General features: G+C 55.5%; 1 protein-coding gene across 3 annotated transcripts in view; it reads left to right on the forward strand.

Annotated features, from left to right (window-relative positions):
• NEK6 (NIMA related kinase 6) overlaps window positions 1–20,036 on the forward strand; it is an 85,063-nt gene that overhangs the window by 63,366 nt on the left and 1,661 nt on the right. For all 3 annotated transcript variants that reach the window (XM_057548119.1, XM_007194696.3, XM_007194697.3), the window contains exons 8-9: window positions 10,027–10,121; window positions 17,006–17,119. In XM_057548119.1, coding sequence (XP_057404102.1) covers window positions 10,027–10,121; window positions 17,006–17,119 — 209 coding nt within the window. The remainder of the gene's footprint in view (window positions 1–10,026; window positions 10,122–17,005; window positions 17,120–20,036) is intronic.

Genomic DNA, 20,036 nt, shown 5'->3' on the forward strand with positions numbered 1-20,036 from the left:
GCCTTGAATGCTAAGCTCAGTGGGCAGGCGCCATCCCAGGAGTGCGGGAGCGCTGAGGGCCAGATGCCGGAGGAGACTTGGAGATCACATGTGTGTTTTGGGTCACGTTAAGCACTGCCCAGCTTCGGAATCCGGATACGTGAGTGAATGCAAAACTTGGACCCATGGAGAATTTTACATTTAATTAGAATGACATTTAATTAGAAACCAGCAAAGTCCCCAGTGGAACACAGAAGTAGGGTCCCCTATGTGCTATGACCAGGGCCATGGGGGAACGTTTCATGATGGGGAGGGGTGTAGGGGCATCTCCCCTTTCCCTGAGCGATTCCTGGCTCTTTGGGGTGGCGTTTGAGGGGACGGTGCATGAGGCTCCCCTCCCCGTGCGCTGCCGCGTCCACAGGCCTGGCCCCTTGAAAACCGCTCTGTTCTCCACTCATCTGCCCCGCACTCCACGGCCCAGCCAGTGCGTCTCGTGTCTCCCCGTCCCCGAGAGCCTGCGGCATGCCGGGAGACACACAGCGTCTTCTGGTGACGGCGGAGGTGCTTTCTGGAAGACACACTTTCCTGGTGGAAACTGTCACTGTTCATACAGGTCCTGATGGCTGGAGGCTCTCAGGGTGTAGCACACAATCTGGAGAAACATGCTAACTCAGAGATCAGCAGCTCCCAGCTGGGAACATGTGTGTGTGTGTGTGTGTGTGTGTGTGGTTGTTTTGAAACCCTCGTCCCCATCTGACCCCGGAGGACCCCTGGCCCGTCCTCCTTAGCAGCTGGCGTGTCATGGCTCTTCCCTTAGGTCAGAATGAAAGGATGTTCAAGGACCCGCCAACCCGTGAGTTCGTGACACTTCATTCATGCCTCAAACAGATGTGAGGGTCTGTGGAATCCTTCCTTTGTGCTGATGAGGAATCTAAAACCCAAGGAACTTGAGTGATTCTTCTGAGTCATGTGGCAGCAGAGCCAGGACCCAAATGCAGGCCTCCCGGTGCAGGGCGCATGCTTCTTCCAGGAGACCAGGGTCAAGGGTCCTGGAAGGACCTCCCTCGGGAACTCAGCCACCAACTCCCCGTTCCTGGGAGGAAACTGTGTCTTTCCTGCTCCCCTCAGACCCTTCTCTTTGGGAAAATCAGTGTGTCTTGTCAGTTTGGGACCGTTTACCCCTCTGGTTTAAGAGCTTCAAAAAGGCCAGAAATTCAAGGGAAACCGTCAAAAGAGCAGAGTTAAAGCCACTGCCTCCTGTCCCCTGTCAGTCAGGCCCCAGCCCTCCTCCGTCCCGCTGGGGAAAAGACTGCGGCACTCGTCAGAGCTGGTTAAGATCACATCATTAGGAACGGGCAGAAATTCGGGCTCGTCCGACAGCGTGAGTTTATTGACTTGGACTGGTGCACTTATTATATTAATGAGAAGGAATTGGAACTTGGGAAAAGGCCGCCCGGGTAAGCCTGGCTCTTCCCGAGGCCTCTGAGTGGCTGTCGGGCCGCGTGGTGGGTGGAAGGAGCCCTCCTGGGGCCGTTTGCCCACCGAGCTGAGAGGCCCGCATGGTCTCGGCAATGCCCTGCTGCCAGAACTGAGAACCGAGGGCCAGGCCCCATGACGGCAACAGTGCAGAGCCAAAGCCCAGGGCCTGAGGTCTCCAAGACACAGGAGAAAGACCCCCTTTCCATAGCGAGGTTCTGCACACAGCTAAGTCTTGCACACACGTTTGGTGGCGGAGGAGATTGAACTAATTGCAGTTGCGTCGTGATGCGGGAAGGATTTGGGGGACAGAGGCTCCTCCATACCCTGTGCGTGGGTAGGAGTTATGCGTCCGTTGCATCTCTGCGCACCTACTGTGTGGGGATGCCCTGGTGGCAGACACGTTGCCCCGGCAGCCACCTTGTCTCCGGAGGCTGCTGACCCACGTCAGGGCTTATGCACATCCCATCTCCTCCTGCCTCCTCCTCCCCCAGCCCCCTCCCCGCCTCTGTATTTGCTAACACGAGGCTGGCATGAAAGGGCATTAGTCATGCCATGGCCGGGCTGACAGGTGCGGTACCCAGCGGTGGCAGAGCGGCTGCTTCGGTGTCAGGAATAGGAGCCGTAATTAGAGCGCGGAACAGAATGAGCGTCAGACGAATTACCAGGCAGCAGATCATATTTGTCAGGAAGGATTGCATACATAAAAATTAAGTGACAGTACACGCCGGCATAATGAAAGAAAAATGAAAGATTTGCCTACACACAGCTCACAAGCTACAAGCAAGTGTCTCGCTCCAAGCAACGGCAGCAGCTGCAAGACAAATTGTGGGGCTGGGAGAGCAAGGCCCTTCCTGCTCCGCAGAGGAGACAGGGCAGCCTCGGGCTGGGATCTGGGGTGGGAGGTAAGGCAGGCTCACACCCAGGCCCGTGCAGGGCTCCACGCTGCCTCTCGGGGGGATGGGGGAACAGGTCCGGTTGGGGGCAACGCCTGTCAGGTACCTGCAGTCAGGGCATGCTGGCTTTCCCAGGCCGCTGAGCCCTGGCCTGGCCATAGGGCATAAATCCCTCCTCCCTTCCCCGAGCCGAACGCCCTGGCCCTGGGCTGGGCCTGAGATGTGAGGTTATGGGGACATGAGAGGATGCAGCCTTCCCTGCTCTCAGGGGGCCCCCAGACCGGTGGGGAGACCGACAGTCCCAGGGTGGTGCTGGGTGAGGGCAGGTGGAACCGTCTCCTGCGGGCCCACTGTGTGCAGGCACAGTGCTGGGCTCCGTGACTCAGCTGTGCACGAGGAGCCCGGGGGCCACTGGGGGCCTGGAGCTGCCTCACCCCATCCCAGGGCTGCCCTTTACTTCCATTTTCTATAGTCACTGAACTCGCCAAGGAGGTGGGTTAACAAAGAAGACAAGGCTTAAAGGATGTTTGAAAAACGTGTTGCTTCTTAAAGCGTTATCCCCATAAGGCTTATATCTTCATTTGACAGATGACGGAACTGAGGCTCAGAGAGGCGCTGCCACATCCCTGTGGTCCCTGGGCAGGCAGGGACTGGAGCCCTTGGAGGGTCAGCAGCTCTCCACGGCACCTGCTGGGAAGTGGGCTTGGGGCCCAGTGAGCTCTCTGGGTGGGGAACACTGACAGCGCCCTGGGGGGAAGCCCACCCAACCTCATAGCTGTGGGCCGTGTGGGACCTGGGGCTTGTCCTGGGCCACAGGGAAGGAGGATTGAGCCCCTCCTGTCACGACATCGCCCCCGTGAGTGTGCCCACGGCCAGGCGCCCCGGGGACCCCATCAGTGTGGGCTCAGAGCATCATGCAGATGTGTCCCTGGCGACCTCCTGCTTCGTCCTGGCAGCCCAGGACACCTGGGAACAACTGGCCCAGAAAACCTGCTTCAGTAGGTGGAGTCCAGGTTCTAAGTGCTGACACCTGGCGGGGGGGGAAATCACCTGTGGCTGGTGAGTGGCTCCTGGCTTGTCTGCCGCATCCCTGGCATTTTCAGGGACACAAACCGTTAGAACAAGATGAGCTGGTGGCAGGGACGAAAGGGAAGGGCTCAAGGGGACGGCCAATGAGGAATCGACCCGGGCCTAGGATGCAAACCACAGCTTGTTCATTCACTCACTCTAAGGTTTGGGCTGCTCACCCGGAAGGCCCCTGCGCTCTGGAGCTTACAGCCTGGGGGGGAATCCATTTAGCATCTTCACCAGGAACGAAGCACTGTTCTAATAATCATGTCCCAGGTGGTACCTTGTTTAGTGCTCCAGCCGCCCTGGGGGTGGGAATTATCACAGCCGGTTAACAGGGGAGGAATCCCAGGTGCAGTGAGGCGAGCACCTTTATGATGCCAGGTGGGTGGTGCTCCAGCCAGAGCCACGTGGCGGGCAAGGCATGGCCACGCCAGGGTTTCCGTCCAAGGCTCCCTGAGCCACCTTGGATGAGCCCCTGATACCTGGAAAACACAGGGTCCTGCGTAGAATCGCAGAATCGTGCTACCTGACTCTCACATCTGTTAGAGATGTTCCATGTGGGAACTAAAAATAGGCAGATATAACAATCTGGAATCAAGTCAACGCTGATAAAAGTGCAATGTTTTTTCAACACCGGTGCTTCTCCAGAGGGCCAAGTATAGCCTGGCATGGGGTCAGCTGGTAATTAATTTAAGGAGAACTTGATAACAAGTGGCGGCACAGGTGAGCCTGTAGGGGTGTGCGTGTGCGTGTGTGTGTGCGTTGCTGCCCAGAGATCCAGCGTTGGGGGGAGCGGGGAGAGTTTGGAGAGGCCTCGAATGCCAGGCTGAGGACCCGGCTTTTCTCTCTTGAGGGATGAGGAGCCAGTCGGCCTTAGGGGCAGGGACGTGGCCCCTGCCTTGGGGTGTGGGACGGGTGGGAATGGGCAGGACAGCGGGGGGCTAAGCCGCCAGTCGTCCAGGTGAGGCGGAGCTGCTAGGGCAGCGGCCAGAGGGCCAGATGGGAGGGGAACCCCCTCAGGACGTGAGGCCTGATTGACGTTGGGGGCAGCGGGGAGGGAGTTTCACAGGCTGGGGTCTCGTGCAGGACAGAGGAGGAATCTGGTCCTCACCTGCTCCTTTGTTCTGCCCTCTTGGCCACCCCCAGCCCTCCTTTCCTCAGTCCACTCCCCTCACCCCCCCTCCACCCCGCGGGGTCTGTGGTAGCAGCAGAGCCTTCCCAGAGCCCTTCTGCCTGCATGTCTGTGTGCCAGGAGGTTGAACTATCCCCATTTTCCAGAGAGGGAGACCGAGGCTCCAAAGTGTGGCAGAGAGGACCCCGAGGACCATGAGTTCACCCCGTGTTCCGCCGATGGGGAGACGAGGCTGAGACAGCGGTCCAGTTCTCTGCTCACCAGTGGTTGCAGTGGGTTCAGACCTGGCTGGGGCGCAGCTCCTCTGCCGTCAGGATGGCGCCCAGGCCTCCCGGCCCGCCCGGGGGATGCATGTCAGCACCCACACCCGGTTTCCCAGCCATTTTCAAAACCACCATTCGGGGAAGAATGCAGCCCACAGATGCGGCCTCCCCTTCATGTGAAATCTTTGCCTTTTTCATATCTAATGAACATGTTTCAAACACCGTGAGCATTTCAAAACACGGCAGAGTTTGTTTTGACAGGAGTGGCGCATCTTGGGAAGCGGGGCCCTTTAATCAGCCTCTGCTTTGAGGTCCCGCGTTCTCCTCTGATATCTGCCCGGTTTGAAATCTGGGAGTTCTAGGTGAAGACGCGGGGAAGGTCAGGGTTTGTGAGGCTCCTCTTTCATATGCAGAGCTCCATCCCCGGAGGGGAGGCTGGGGGCGGGGCTGGGCGCCTGCAGGTCTGAGGGGGAGACGCTGGAAGGGGATTTGAGACCCTGGCTGTGTTCGCTCTGCGTCTGAGCGTCTCCCTGAGACTGTGCTGCTGCTTTGCCGGCCGGAAGGGCCCACAGGGGCACCCCCCACCCACCCCCGGGCAGGGCGGGGAGCCGGGCCTGCAGGGCCACTGTCTGTGGAGGCTCCTCCCCGTGCCAGCTTCTCCCTCTCTTCCCCAGAATCACCGCTCCCCCGGGGTTCAGGGTCACATCCTCCAGGGCCCGCTGCAAGCTTGGAACTTCTTTGAAGTCTCTCATTTTTATCTTTAAAACTCAGGCAGGTTGTGCATTATCCTTTATAATGTTTGAGCACTTCCTGTTGGTATAAAAATCGGGTTTTACAGGCTTATTCCCAGGGAAAGCTGGTAAAACAGGAAGAGGTGCTGTGTTCGCCCCCTGCAGCTTTGTATACCTCTAGCACAAGTTGAGGACCCCTCTGAGAGGCAGAGCACAGACCAAGGGGGGACAGCCCCTCCCCTGGGTCAGGGGACAAGAGAAGCTGCCCAGAGGCAGGAACATGAGGACCCAGTGGCCGGCCAAACTTCCCTCAGTTAATGCTTCATGAATTCATTTGTTCCACGGACGTTTCTGCGCATCTGAAAGGAGGGCAGGTCGGGGAGGCTTTGCACAGCCCCTCTCAGGTTGTAACACGTATCAGACACTCTGGGAGCTTGTGGGAGATGCAGGTGTCCAAGTTCCAGCCCTGGAGGTTCTGGTTCCACAGGCCTGGGGTTGGGCTGGGGGTTCAGATTTTTAACAACTTCTTCCAGGTGATTTGGCTACGCCCACTCATCAGTCCAGTCTTTCCTTGCTCAACTGGCTCCTTCTGGACACTTGCTGGGACAGGCGACTCACCACCTCCTGATGGACCCACTCCTGGGAGGGCCCAGCACAGTGTCAAGGCTCAGTTAACATTGAATACAGATGGGCGGGTGGATGGATGGATGGACAGACAGATGGACGGATGGATGGATGGATGGATGGATGGATGGCGTATGCAGCACTGGCATCTTAGAAGAAAGTACAAATCACATTTGGGCGTTTGCCTTTTCCCCCTTAACACCAGAGGAAACTGGGGTACAAGCAGAAGGAGCAATGAAGAGGTAGAAGGCTGGGGTGGAGAGTGGAGGGAGGGGGGGGTGAAGCCCCCGACCTTTCTCTCCCTGGTGCCCCCAGGCTTTTACCCCAAGCAGGGCTGAGGCAGGGATCTGGAGGCCCAGCAGAGGGACAGGGGGACAATCCAAATGTCCAGACCTCAGCAAGCAGCTAGCTCTCCGTGGCCAGGGGAGGAGGCAGTTTAACTTGACCTTGAACTCACCAGGAGGCAGAGGCACAGAGGTGAACTGGAGGGCAGGCCGGGGTTGGAGCCGGGGGGACAGCTGCTCAGAGACTTCATTTTCGGATGGGCCTGGCCAAGGCAGCCCCAGACCAAAGCCTAGCCACTCATCTAGAATGAGCAGGGGATAAGACTGAGGGTGGTGAGAGGTGTCAGGGCCAGCCCACACGCCCAGCCTGGCCAGGTCGGGGGCAGGGGTTGGCCAGGGGTCTGAAGGATGTGGTGCAGCCAGACGGTGGGCACTGCTGTCCCTCACTGAGGACAGGGCCTCTGACCTCTGCCCCTCCCCTGCTGTCCCTGCACCCCATCAGCCCCCTGTGGTGGTTCTCTGCAGGAGACTGTTCTCACCTCGCAGGCACGTCCACCCACAGCACCCTGAGTGCTAGAATCACTTATAGTTTGGTCTGAGGTTCCCGCTGTTAAGTGAGAACTGTTTGGATTTCATCCTGTGGTTTGGCTATGACAAGTCATCCATTTCACACTTGCCCGTTCATTTTCATTTTGCTCCCTTGTGGCTGAAATATACAAGGGGTTGCTACTGGAAGTCGCAGTTTGCTTATAGAATCCCACAGGGGTTCATGTGTTGACTGACAGCTCTTTCTGCTGAATAGCAATTAGCCCCCTGATTTCAGCCATAACGTATGCATATAGGATGACACAGTTCGCAAAACATGTATTTAAGTGATGTCTGCTCTCCTGGGATTATTGCCATCAAAGGATGCTTGGTACCCTGATAAAGCACTAATCAGGTAGTCCCTCTTGGGCAGACGTCAGTTAAGTAAATAGTGTGTTAGGCTACAAGAAAAAAAGTGTTAACCCTGATACGTACTATCTGATAACATGCAGATGGCTTCATTGATTCAGTGAGTAGATGCTTAGAAGGTGCCTGCTATGACCCAGTCCTGGGCAGGACCCTGGGACATTTTGGTAACAAGGTCCTGCCCCCAGCGTGCTCATGCCAGGAGCGTGGGTTTCCAACACTGTTCACAGCCTCTACAAGTCAGGCATGACAGAATTTCTCACCCATCTCCAATGAGATGAGAAAAGCAAGAAGATGATAAAGTTTTCAAACAGCTAAACTTTTTCAATGTGAAGTACTGTCCTTGATCTTGAGATTGAGTCTCTATTTGGGTTGGCCAAAAAGTTCGTTTGGGTTTTCTGTAAGATCTTGTGGAAAAACCCAAATAAACTTTTTGGCCAACCCAAATACTTGTTCTAGTGTTAAACTGAATAGTAGTGACACGAAATGGTAGTTGGGATTTTGTGTTTTATTTAAACACCTTTACTTGGCAAACATAAGTTGCTCGGAAACATCTTTGGCCCATGACAGCCTGAAGTCTGGGCCCCTGCTTTGGGGCACCTGTCACTTTCCTAGTCCAGCTCATCAACAGGCCTCTTCCCCTCCCAGGGTCCCCTGTGTTCCCACATGTGGTGCTGGACATCCCTCCTTCCTGGGGTCGTCAGTCCACATCTCAGGCTCGGCCTCCGCCACGCTGGACTCCAGCTCCCTTCACAGACTCTGGCCAAAACAGCAGCAGCCACTGTCACATTCACATGGTGACTCCAGACCAGTGAAAATGTCCTCTGTGTAGCAACCTTTAAAATCTGGTCCTAAAGCCTCCAGAACAGTCATCCTCCAAATGGACTGATATCAGAATCTCAGGCTACAAATCTGTGGTTACAAATCCAGATTCCTGGGCCCCTCCTCGGCCCTGCCAATTCAGCCCCCCTGCTGCAGCTTGCACGCCTCTGGTGATGAGGAGCTCACTACCTGTCAGGAAATCCTCCCATCTTTGCCCAGCTCCATCCAGATATTCAAGTATGACTCCTCTGCTTTTTAATTGAGACATGATATGCATACAGTAAAGCTCTCTCAAGCCCTTTCCTGATCACTTCCCCCATAGAGTAATTTTTCCTGTTTTTGATAAAAATGGAATCAAATAGTGGGTCCTCTTTTGTGCCTGGCTACTTTCCCTCAACATTGCGTCTGGGCAGTTGATCCATTTTGTGGCACGTACCTGAGATTTGCTCTTGTTCGTTGCTGTTTAGTATTCCATTGTGTGAACAGACCACATTATCAGTTTATCCCTTCTACTGGTGATTACCATTTGTTTCCAGTTTCTGGCTATTACGAATAAAGCCACCCTGCACGTTCTTGATCATGTCTCTTCATGGACAGAGCACTCATTTCTCTTGGGCGTGTACCTAGGAGTGGAATTGCTGGGTTATAGTGTAGGCAGTGTTCAGCTGTAGTAGATACTGCCAAATGGTTTTCCAAAGTGATCGTGCCATTTTACGGCGCCGTCAGCAATGCATGAGGGTTCCAGTTGCTCCGCACATCACCACCTTGGTTTATCTCAGTCTTTTTAACTTTAACTATTCAGGTGGGTAGGTGGTAGGTAGTACCTCATTGTGCTATTAATTTGCATTGCCCTGGTGAGTAATGAGAAACACAGTATCGTTTCATGTGCTTATTGGCCATTTGGATATTCTCCTTTGTGAAATACCCCTTCAAGTCTTTTGCTAATTTGAGGGAGGGGGATGTTTGTCTTTTGTATATTGATTTATAGAAGTTTTAAAATATATTCTGTATATGAGGCCATTGTTGGGTATATGTTTTGAGATGATTTTCTCCCACTCTGTGGCTTGCCTTTTAACTCTCTGTATGGTTTTTTGGTGAACTGAGTTCCTAAGAAGTTCCTAATTTTAATGAAGTCCAGTTAATCAATCTTTTCTTTAATGGTTAGTATCTTTTCTATTCTGGCTAAGAAATCTCAGCCAACCCCAAGTCTGGACATGCTGATTGGTGCTAGTAGCCAAGGGTGGTGGCTAAGAGTTCAGTTTCTGGAGCCTGAAGATCTGTGTTTGAACCTCAGTCCTGCCACTTTTCGGAGCCTCGGTTTCCCCATCTGTAAAATGGGCTAACACACATGCCATGGTTGGTCCACATTCACAGTGGTTGTTTTCACTGTTGAGAGCCTTATCTGGACTCTTCTGGGATTCAAACAGTCACCTTAGAGGATATTTTGGTCCGTTGCTTCCCAGAGCCTGGCCACTGTGTCCCACTCCCCCCGGGCAGTTGGCAGAAACACCAGTCTTCAGCCGCTCAGCCCCCAGACTGATTGTCAGGTCTGGGTGGGTCCCTATCTCCAGGGGCTTTTAGGGCCCTCCCAGCGTGGGAACCTCCAGTCTGGCCCAGCCCTCTCATTTGACAGAGGAGGAGACAGGAAGAGAGGGCGAGGGGGCTGCCCAGGATCCTGGTGAGGCTGAGGCCAGGCCTCTCCCCAGCCCTCACCCTCCCCACCTCTCCCTCCCCACCTCTCCCTCCTGTGCTGCCCCTGCACAGAGGATAAGCACCCATGCTTTTGCTGTGTTTCAGTGGGGACACCATACTACATGTCACCAGAGAGGATCCATGAGAACGGCTACAACTTCAAGTCTGACATCTGGTCTCTGGGCTGTTTGCTGTACGAGGTGAGTGTCTGGCCTGCAGCTCAGTGGCATTTGGTGGAGCGTGCATGGTGGGCACCCAGCTGGGGCAGGCCTGGTACCATCTGGGTCCTGTCCTTCACCCCACTCGGTCTAACGTCTGCCTGATTAGCAGTGTCAGGCTGGAAGAGGTTAGAGGGGTGGTCACTTGCAGGCTAGGTGCCACTCACCCTTGGGATGCTCAGATCTGGGAAGGGAGATAGACTTGAACCAGACGGAGAGTCCAGTGTCTGCTTGTTGATGGAAGGAGCACAGGCAGGGGGATCTGGTTGCCCCGGTTTCCCTGGTAACCAGGGTGATTCTGTTCACTATTTGTCATTTATCCACGGATCAGGCCCCATGCCTCTGAAACGCTCCCCACTGAGGGGCGGTCACGTTCTTCCAAGCTCAGCAACGTGGGTCTCACTAGAGGCCACCGCCGTCTCCCCTGGGCTGTGAGACGGAGCCACCAGATGGCCGTTTCCAGATCTGGTGGCCACCCTGGACGGAGGGACAGGAATATTTCTGAGTCTTGGTAGGCTCAGACATGAGACAACATGAACTCGTAAAGCCCCCATCCGTTTTGGCCAGCCACCGGGGACCCTGGATAACTGGGGGTCTAGGGAGCACAAGCCACGCTTGGCCATGAAGCTGTTGCAGCTGCCGGTGAGAGGCGGGGAAGCCTGAGCCCTCTAGTATCTCCAAGTTGGCGGCCACACCCTCCCACCGCCCTGGCCCTGGACCATCCCGTGCTGGGCGGGATTCCATTGGTCTCCTCATCTGTAAAATGGGAATAGTAGCTGTCCTGCATTGTCATAGGCCAGATGAATGAAATAACAGATATGAAAGACTTTGAAGACCCTCTAGGGCTATGAGACGCCAAGCGTGGTTTGGGTTTAAAGTTGGAACCTTGATTATTTTTCTGCTCTCCCTGGGGTGGACTTGAGCATCCCTGGAATCAGGCTGGGAACTGATAAGCTGAAGAGTCTCCTAGGGCAGCGATGCACAGGATAATGTTGCGGGACCACTAGGAGTGTCTTGGAGTTGCAGAGACTGACTTCTTTGCTTCCTTGGGAGTATCGATGCTGGGAATTGAACTTATGGCCTGTGGGTATAAACTTCGGGACTCAGCTGCCCACTGCTGATGCACAGGGACCGGGGCAGCTATGCAGTCGGGGTCTCTTGGCACTGGGAGTCCCCACTCCCTGCATTACAGATGGAGACCATGAAATCAAAACTCTGATCCCTCTGCAAGGTTTACACTTCACAGCATCTTTCTTTTTAAGCCAGTGGCCTCCTATTTTTTTTTTTTTTTTTTAAGTTTTTACTTGATTTTATTTATTTATTTATTTATTTTTGGCTGCGTTGGGTCTTCGGTTCGTGCGAGGGCTTTCTCCAGTTGCGGCAAGCGGGGGCCACTCTTCATCGCGGTGCGGGGACCGCTCTTCATCGCGGTGCGCGGGCCTTTCTCTATCGCGGCCCCTCCCGTCGCGGGGCACAGGCTCCAGACGCGCAGGCTCAGCAATTGTGGCTCACGGGCCCAGCTGCTCCGTGGCATGTGGGATCTTCCCAGACCAGGGCTCGAACCCGTGTCCCCTGCATTAGCAGGCAGATTCTCAACCACTGCGCCACCAGGGAAGCCCTGGCCTCCTATTAATAGCAGACATTTCATTTTAAAAGAGTGGCCTTGTGGGTAAAGATGAAGCCAGTTGGAGATGTGGCCCTCGTGGCGTTTGTACCTGAGCCCCCTTCTGAGGACCCCTTCTGAGGTCCATAGTGTGGGCACTCCACGGAGTCATCTTGAAGGTTTATGGTGAGTCAGGCCCTGGCAGTCAGAGGTGGGGAGCAGACCGTGCTTTCCGGGACTCACAGGGGTGTCTGTTGTAGGAGGACTTCTTTTAATGAGCATCAAACGGGAGCAGCTGCGTCCAGGCGGTACCCCCAGTGGGGCTGCAGTGGCTGAGGGTGCAGAGTGGCTTCTGGCCCCTGGGGATGAGGAGGGCAAAGCTGTGAACCTTCCGTCGTGGGGAGCACGCAGCTCCCATAGCTGTGGTAGTTTGGGTGGGAGAGAGGCGGGGCCTGGTGTGGGCCCAGACCTCGGTCAGAAGGACCAACCCGAGGTCAGAGCTCAGCTCCCGCTCACCCCCTGAAGGCCCTGGAGCTCCAGGAGCTTCAGTTGCCCAAGTGTAATGGGAGTCACACCTGCCTCATGAGGTGTGGACGGCACCTGGCTCAGAAGGCCCTCCGGCAGTGCGGGGCAGGTCTTTGAAGCGGTTACTGCCCACCTCGCTGCCCAAGAGCCCCCTGAGCAGGTGCCGGCGAGCCGCTGGCCACGTTTCCCTTTTCGCTTTGGCCAGCGGGGAGCCAAAGTCCAGCCGTCGTCTGTCCCCTCGGAGACTCGGCTTTGTCCTCCTGCCCTCGTGGATACTGTCCCTAGTCCAGGGTTCTTTACTCTTCCATTCTGCGTTCAGGATTTCTGTAAGCCACTTCCTGCCTCTGTGAATCGTGTGGGTCTCCAAACGTAAACAAACAGGAGACGAGGGTGTGACTGGGCCCTGCTCCTGTCCTCAGGGCTCCCGTGCTGGTGCCACCAGCTCCCTAGAGGCAGACTGCAGTCCTGAGTCCCTGCCTTGGGCGCCTAAACGCACTTCTACAGAGGCAGCGTCCGTTAGCGGCGCCCCAGCCTGGAGGTGCCGGTTTATTTCATTATTGAGGCTCGCAGCCAGGGAGGGGCGTATCAGCAGTAGGAAGTCAATGAAATCAGTCAAGTCCTGCATCCGCAGGGACAGCTGACCTGAACCCAGTGGCCCTGGGCCTCCCGCAGAAGAGGGCTGGCGTGGAGGCCCCTCTAAGGGCAAAGGCGGTGGGGGCCCTTCCCCAGGCTGCCACCCCCGAGCCCTGTGGGAAGACAGAACCAGACATTTTCCCAGCAGACAGGAAGGGCCATGGTAATCGGAAGGAAACGCCCCCCAGACACAACTGGAGCCCCTGCTGCACAGCCTGCGGTGCGTCCTGAGGACACCAGCTATAGATCTGCGACAGGCTCCCCACCTCACCCGCACACCCAGATCACATCCAAGGATTCTGGGCAGATGCAGGGAAACACACCTGGGCCAGGGCGGCAGGTGACGGCACAGAGCCAGAGAAAACCTGCCCACAGTGGGGACAGGCCTGCCCTTTCCCACAAGCCCCGGAGCAGGCTGGAAGTCTCAGGAGCTCCCTGGGTTAAGTTCCTACGGCTGCTGTAACAGATTACCGATTGACTTCATACAACTTAAAATTATTCTCTTATCGTTCTGGAAGCCAGAAGCCCAAAATCGATTTCAGTGGACTAAAGGCAAGGAAAATGAAAAGGCCACCCACATTCCTTAGCTTGTGACCTCTTCCTCGTATCACTTAAGTCAGCACACCTCCTTCTCCTCTTCTGTACTCAAAAATCTCCCTCTGCTCCTTCTTATAAAGATACTGTGATTACACTTAGGGCCCACCTGGATCACCTGGGACACTCCCCCCATCTGGGGATCCTTAATTTCATCACATCTGCTGAATTTATTTTGCCATATGAGGCAACACATTCGCAGGCTCCAAGGATTAGGACATGAACATCTCTGGGGGCTTTTATTCAGCCCACCACACCCCCTTCCACCTGGGCATCCCGATGTCACTGAGGACCTCCCGAGACCACCTTAAGGTGCTGATGTTGACCCGTGGCTAGTGAGGAGCCATCACAAAGCACTATACCTGGCCTGAGCTCCTCAGGGGGGGTGCCAAGTGGGATCTGTCTTGAAGAGGTCAGCATAGGAGAAACGGGCCAAACAGCTCAGCCGCCGGGAGCAGCACTGCCCTGGACATTGTAGTGAATCACAAGAATCACACCAGGCCAGTCCCAGCTTTGCTGTAAGGGAGAAAGCAGGCTCAGAGAGGTGGAGAGACCTCCCAGGGTCACACAGCAAGGAAGTGACCTAGATGGGCACTGATACTGTCGATGCCTGCCCTCCTGTGAACAGGAGCCAGGAAGGGACCAGTGGTCCTTGTGGAGCCAGGGCCTCTCCCCTTCTCTCCAGCCACCAGGGAAGGCGTGACTGGTGGAGAAAGAGATGCAGGGCCTCTGCTCAGGGCCCCTTTGAGGGGAAGGCCCGGTTGTGAGGATCCCCCAGCAACTTCAGCGGCCCCTCCAGGAGCTCCCAGCAGGGATGCCCAAGCTTGGCCTGTTGGAAGACCTGGCGCTTTATTTTCATTACCCAGCACATCCCGTGGAGGCACTCAGCAGGCTGCCTGGGCTCTGCAGGATGTATTTATTTATTTACATGGGAGCTCAGCTCTGAGCACAGAGCTGAAGGAATCAGGATCCTCAGTGGGGGGCCTTCTTACAGCAGCCTCAGCCTGAGGAGGCTGAGACCAGCAAGAAAGTGGGCCAGGGGACAGGTTCAGCCGTGCCTTGTATGGAATCCTGCTTTGGAATTCTGGCTTGAGCCAGAGAATGGTCTGGATACCCCCTACCTCGTGGGGAAGCAGGGCTGCAGACTGCTTGGCAACTAGCCTCTGGGTTCAACCTTCACTCCCGGACGAGCTCAGGAGATCCTGGTGATGAGATGGATGTCCGAGGCCCTGACAGGGCCAGAGTCAAAGGCAGTCGCTGTGCACTCTGAGTCAGAATCCCCTTCTTCTGACATCTTAAATCACACACCAGTTTCCCTGAGCCCTCCCAGCGGGGGCAAGTGGCCACACTCTCCCATTTCCCCGGCTATGTGTCATCCCAATAACGCCAGGCAGGAAAAGTTCTGCATTTGAGGAGCAGCGCTGAGAGCCGTGGCTTTGGCAGTTCTAACGAGGCCCCAAACAGCAATTCCTCCTCTGCTTCAACCAGTCAGAGGTGGGTGGTCGCCGGTACGAGGAGATCTCGCCATCCGGGGTAATCGTTCTAATCCCAGTGTCTCAAGCAGCCCCAGAGGTTCCTTCACAGCCCAGTGCTCTGATCTGGGTGGAAGGCCCGTGACCGGCAGCTGGAGGGGAGCAGGCGGGACGCTGCTTCCGCTAGAATCTGCATTTATGGATGCAGAAGCCACCGTGAGCCAGGGAGGCAGAGAGGACTCCTCTGGCATAGCTCGCTGCTGACCCTGTTCAGAAAGCTTTTCTGAAACAGTGTGGGGAAGGTGCCAGGAAGGATGGAGAGATTCTCTGAAGGGAACGGCAGATACGGGGCTCATGCGTCGCCATTCTGGGGCCCTTTTGGAGTCCCACACAGCAAGTTTTGTGCAAATCAGATCAGGCTGGCTTGTTGAAAGGATCACCCAGTCCCTCTCCCAGGTCAGACACGTGAAAAACCAGAGCCCGTGTTAGTGGGGCCGACATCCTTTCTACTCTGAACAGACACGCTTTCCAGGAAAATCCATCTTAATCCTCCTGCCGTGACTTGAAGGGCACCACATCACCCCGAATGACTGCCCTGGAGCCTCAGCTGCTCTCTACTGTAGCAACAGATGTCCTTTTGAAACTGCCCAATTAACCCTTTGCACCCGAGGTTCTCATTTTAATTATTGGAAATACATCACCCAAGTGATGCCATTTTGCATGCTAGATGGTAAAGCCAGTTCAGTCAGGCTGCCTGAGCCCACAGGGGGCAGGGCCTCTGCATACTTATCCTGCCCCGCCAAGTGCCAGGGCCACTCCCTGTAGCCGTCCCGCAGGGGTGGGTTTCACGGTCCAGGCAGGTTCCCAGCCCTCCTCAGAGGGGCCCAAGCCCCTGGTCAGGGGGAGTAGACACCCATGTGAAAGCAGTCAGTCAGGGCCCAGGCACCTGGCCCACAGGTGCTGCCCAGGGCAGACTCCTGACCTGGGTCAGAGGAAACCCCCAAGTCTCCAGGCCACACTGCCTCTCCCAAGGCCATCTGGAAGCCCAAGGGCACTGCCTGGGCTCTGAAGACCCCTGTGCGCTTCTGAAGGAGGCAAGCCCTGCTTGCTGTTGGGATCACCTGACCTGTTCACAGGGGTGAACAGAGCATGGGGCAGACCAGGAAACTAAAGCTGATGGGCTACCACGGGTTCCTCCAGCCCGGAGACAGGTTCGCCCACCCACCTTCCGGAGCCTGAAGGGGAGTGAGGATTCCTCAGGTGTCCCACAGGCCCCGGCTGTAGGGTCTATGCCGAGTGGCCCTGGCAGCCCGGCTCCTTGAAGAGAACCAGGGCCAAACAGACAGGCGGGCACAATTACCCGACGGCACTTCATTAGCAGGAGGTGTCGGGCCATCATTTGGAGGCAGGCAACAGTGAGCGGGAGTGGCAAGCAGCACTTGAATCCCATTACGGAGTAATCAGCAGATGGGGCTGGCGGGCGCCGTGTGAGGCAGCCCACGGCTCCTGTGTGGCCCCGTTGAAGACACCCCCCACCCCCGTCGTGCTCTGAGTGGTGGGGTGGGGAGTCCGGGTAGTTCCCTGACTGGGTGAGAACCCGTTGGGGCCTCCACGGTCCCCCAGCAGAGGGCCTGGTCTCAGGATGGAGCTAGATGATGTCCGCTCAGGTTGTGATGCCTCCTGTGCCAGCCCTGCCTCACCACAGCCCTGCAGGTGGAGCTGCGTCCATTTTCGATGAGGAAACCAGAGGCCAGGCGTGCGCCTGCTCACGGCTGGCCCTTAGGACTCAGCTGCCCCTTCTTTACTGCCTTTACAGTTTTGTCACTGAAACCTTTGTCCCGTTTAATGTGCTTATATAACAAGGATCGTGTTAAAACTGCCACTTTCTGTTGAACCCTAGCTTCCTCAGGACATGGGGGAGTCTTGCTGGACAGCCGCTGCGGTGAGGACCCGGAAGCACCACACCCCCATCTGGAGCGGCCCCTTTTGCCCTGGACCTCAAGGCTGAAAACTCATCTCTCATCCCCCTCTCCTTGCAGATGGCAGCTCTTCAGAGCCCCTTCTATGGAGATAAAATGAACCTCTTCTCCCTCTGCCAGAAGATCGAGCAGTGTGACTACCCACCTCTCCCCGGAGAACATTACTCTGAGAAGGTGAGTTTGCTGCCGCCGGGGCTGGGCCTGGTGAGCTCCAGACGACCCGTGGGGCTGAGCTTGGGTTCACTTAACAGAGCCGAGAAGGAAGATTTCTGGGGAAGTGACTCAGAAGGGGAAACAAGCAGACTGATTTTACCGGAGGTCTCAGGGACCCCAGTGTGGGCCCCCCGACAGCAGGGCTGCAGGCCACCCACTGGCAGGAACCAGCAGGAGCTGGCCCGTCAGCACCCTCCTGCCCGTTTGGCTCCCAACCCAGTGCTCGAGTGGGAGGCTCGCTGCTGCGGGGCCCGGAGACGGGCTCCCGGCGTCCAGCAACAGGAGCCAGACACAGTGGGTGGCAGGGCCTGACCGGCCCCACACCACTGCTGGCGGCCACTCTGCTCCCATGACAGGGAACCAAAGCAAGCAGCCTGGTCTTGCCGCCACAAACCTAGGTCAGACCCCTTGGCCTTTTATTTTCAACATTTTACACTGAGCGCAGGACAGCCTGACAGGTCTGGCCATCAGGCTGTGACAGGTGAGGCTGTGGGAGAGCATCATCTGCCTCAGTTCCCTCATCTTGAAAACAGGCCTAATATTTTGCCTTCATGGATAAAAAGTGAGGATGAGATGACAGGCTTACAGCACAGCGTGGTTAAGAGTGTAAACAGAGGCACAGGTTTACATACTCCCCTCACTATTCTTGGGCAAGTCACTGAACTGAGTCTGTTTCCTCATCTGTAAAATGGGATAATCCTGGAATCCACCTCATTGGATTAAGGATTAAGGCAATGCATTTACAACCATCATCATCTGGCTGTAGCATAGGGCCTGGCTCAGAGTAGATTCTCAATATGGGTTATTTTTGTTCAAGGTCAATGCTAGTGGGTGTGATCAGGAGTCTGAGCCCTCCATGGGCCCACCCTGCAGGACCACAGGCCACTGCCTCACAATAATTAACGGCTCACATTTATGATTTACTGTGTTGAATCCCCCCCTCCCCCACCCCTAATGCCATTTTACCAGGAAGGAAACTGAGACACAGACAGGTTAAGTAACTTGCCCAAGTCACGTAACTTGCTTGTGGTGAAGGCAGGGTTTGACCCAGATGACCTGCGCCTAGCCACTGCGCTATCCTGTTTCCTGAGGGCACCCGCCCCTCTCCTATAGCCAGTCGTCCAGCCAGAGTGAGGAGCCGTGCATCCTGCTCACTTCACAATCCTGAAAGCTCTGGAAGGAGCAGCCCTTGCCCACCAGGGCCCTGGGTCCGGGCCGGCCAAGCTGTAGCAACCAGGTGCCCCAGTGCGCGCTAACCCTGGATCCAGGCAGGCCAGCTAGAAAGGTCATCAGCCACCCTTCTCCTGGCACCCTCTGCTCCCAGTGCCATGCCTGCGGCCGTGCGGACTCCCAGCAGAGTGAGAGGCAGGAGCGCACATTCCTACGGAGTTCTTACCTTTGGAGGAAGTACTTGTGCTCCGGAGTGGAAGTTGGCAGGAAAGGAAAAACTAGTTAGTGCTCTTCACCAAGTTAATAGTTGCATTTGGTTTTTCTTCCCCATCTTTTGTTTGAATTTGGAATTTTGTTTGTTGTTGGAATTTGTTGAGACGCTTGGAGCCATGCCACTTGGAGCAAATGACAACTTCTCTGTGCCTCAGTTTCCCCATCTATAAATGGGAACCGTAACCTCTGCCTCATGGTTATGAAGCTGAAATGAACGAACCCACATAAAGCCCTCAGCCCCCTTCCCTCCCAAGTCAGTCCTTCCAGTGTCCAGAGCTCCTACTCCCCAGAGCACCTGGCTTTCACCCGTTATGTGCAACTTCTGGAGGTGCTAATTCTTAGCACTGGAGCTCCTCAGCACACCTCACTTTTGAAGTTATATGTCCTCTTAGAAATGGAAATAAGACACTTTCTCTTCTGAAATTTTCAAACATGCACTTATTGCTGTGTGGTTTACAAATGAGCAATTCGGGTCACAGAGACTTTACCTTAATGTGGTTTTCTTGGGCACTTTAACCTGTCAGAGGCCAACAACAGCTACCTTCCCCTGAATACTGTAAGGTTCTGAAGAGTATGGTCTCATCGTGGGCAGCCTCAGACCCCAGGAGTGTCCAAGCCGGCTGCAGGCTCAGCTGCATCTGGCCAGGGGCTTCCCAGTGTTTATACAGCAGTGAAATCCCAGAAAGGCAGCAGGCAGTTTGGAGCGTCTCCTGGGGGAGGAACCCCAGGCCCCTCAGCCTAGAACACCTCAGGAGTGAAACAGGGAGTGTGCACCGTAGCCCGGGCCTCCGCATGACCCTTGTGCCCACCCCAGACTTGCTGACCATGGCCGCAGAGTCCCCATGAGCCCCCTTAGTCAGGATCTCCCCTCTCCCTGCTGCGGCCCTGGCCAGCCCCTCCAGCAGCAGGTATTTAAATGAAAAAATTGCAGTGAGCCCAGTGATGCAAGTTAAGACATAGGCTTTTTACGGTCATTATTTTAATTACCATTAAAATAATTGGCACTCTGGCTATCAGAAGAATGGAGGTGATCAGAGGATCAAGGTGCCCCTCCCCGACCCCGAGGCAGGAGCAGCCTTCAGTGTCTGTATAATTAAAAGCTCCGTCTTTCATGAGCACAATAAAGAGGCCAGGGGGTAGGCAGACTGCAGCTCTGCTGCATGTTAATACATTTATTATGATCAATAAGCCCTTGCCTCGAGTTTTGTCCTCTGGTTTGGGCATCTGCATGACTGACAGCAGACACACACACTGTACACACAGATTTAGCCAGTAGTGTAGGCAGTTGAAAGTTCAACATTATTTGGAGGTACCACTCTCATGGCCTTTGAGGCCAGACAGGCCTAGTGCTGGTCCTGCTCTCCCCTGGTGACTGTGACTACTCACCCACCACTCACCTGTCTTGGGCACCATTCCTCATATTCTAGTTGCCCTG

This window comes from Balaenoptera acutorostrata, chromosome 6 (genome assembly GCF_949987535.1).
Source record: "Balaenoptera acutorostrata chromosome 6, mBalAcu1.1, whole genome shotgun sequence".
Taxonomy (NCBI): Eukaryota; Metazoa; Chordata; class Mammalia; order Artiodactyla; family Balaenopteridae; genus Balaenoptera; species Balaenoptera acutorostrata.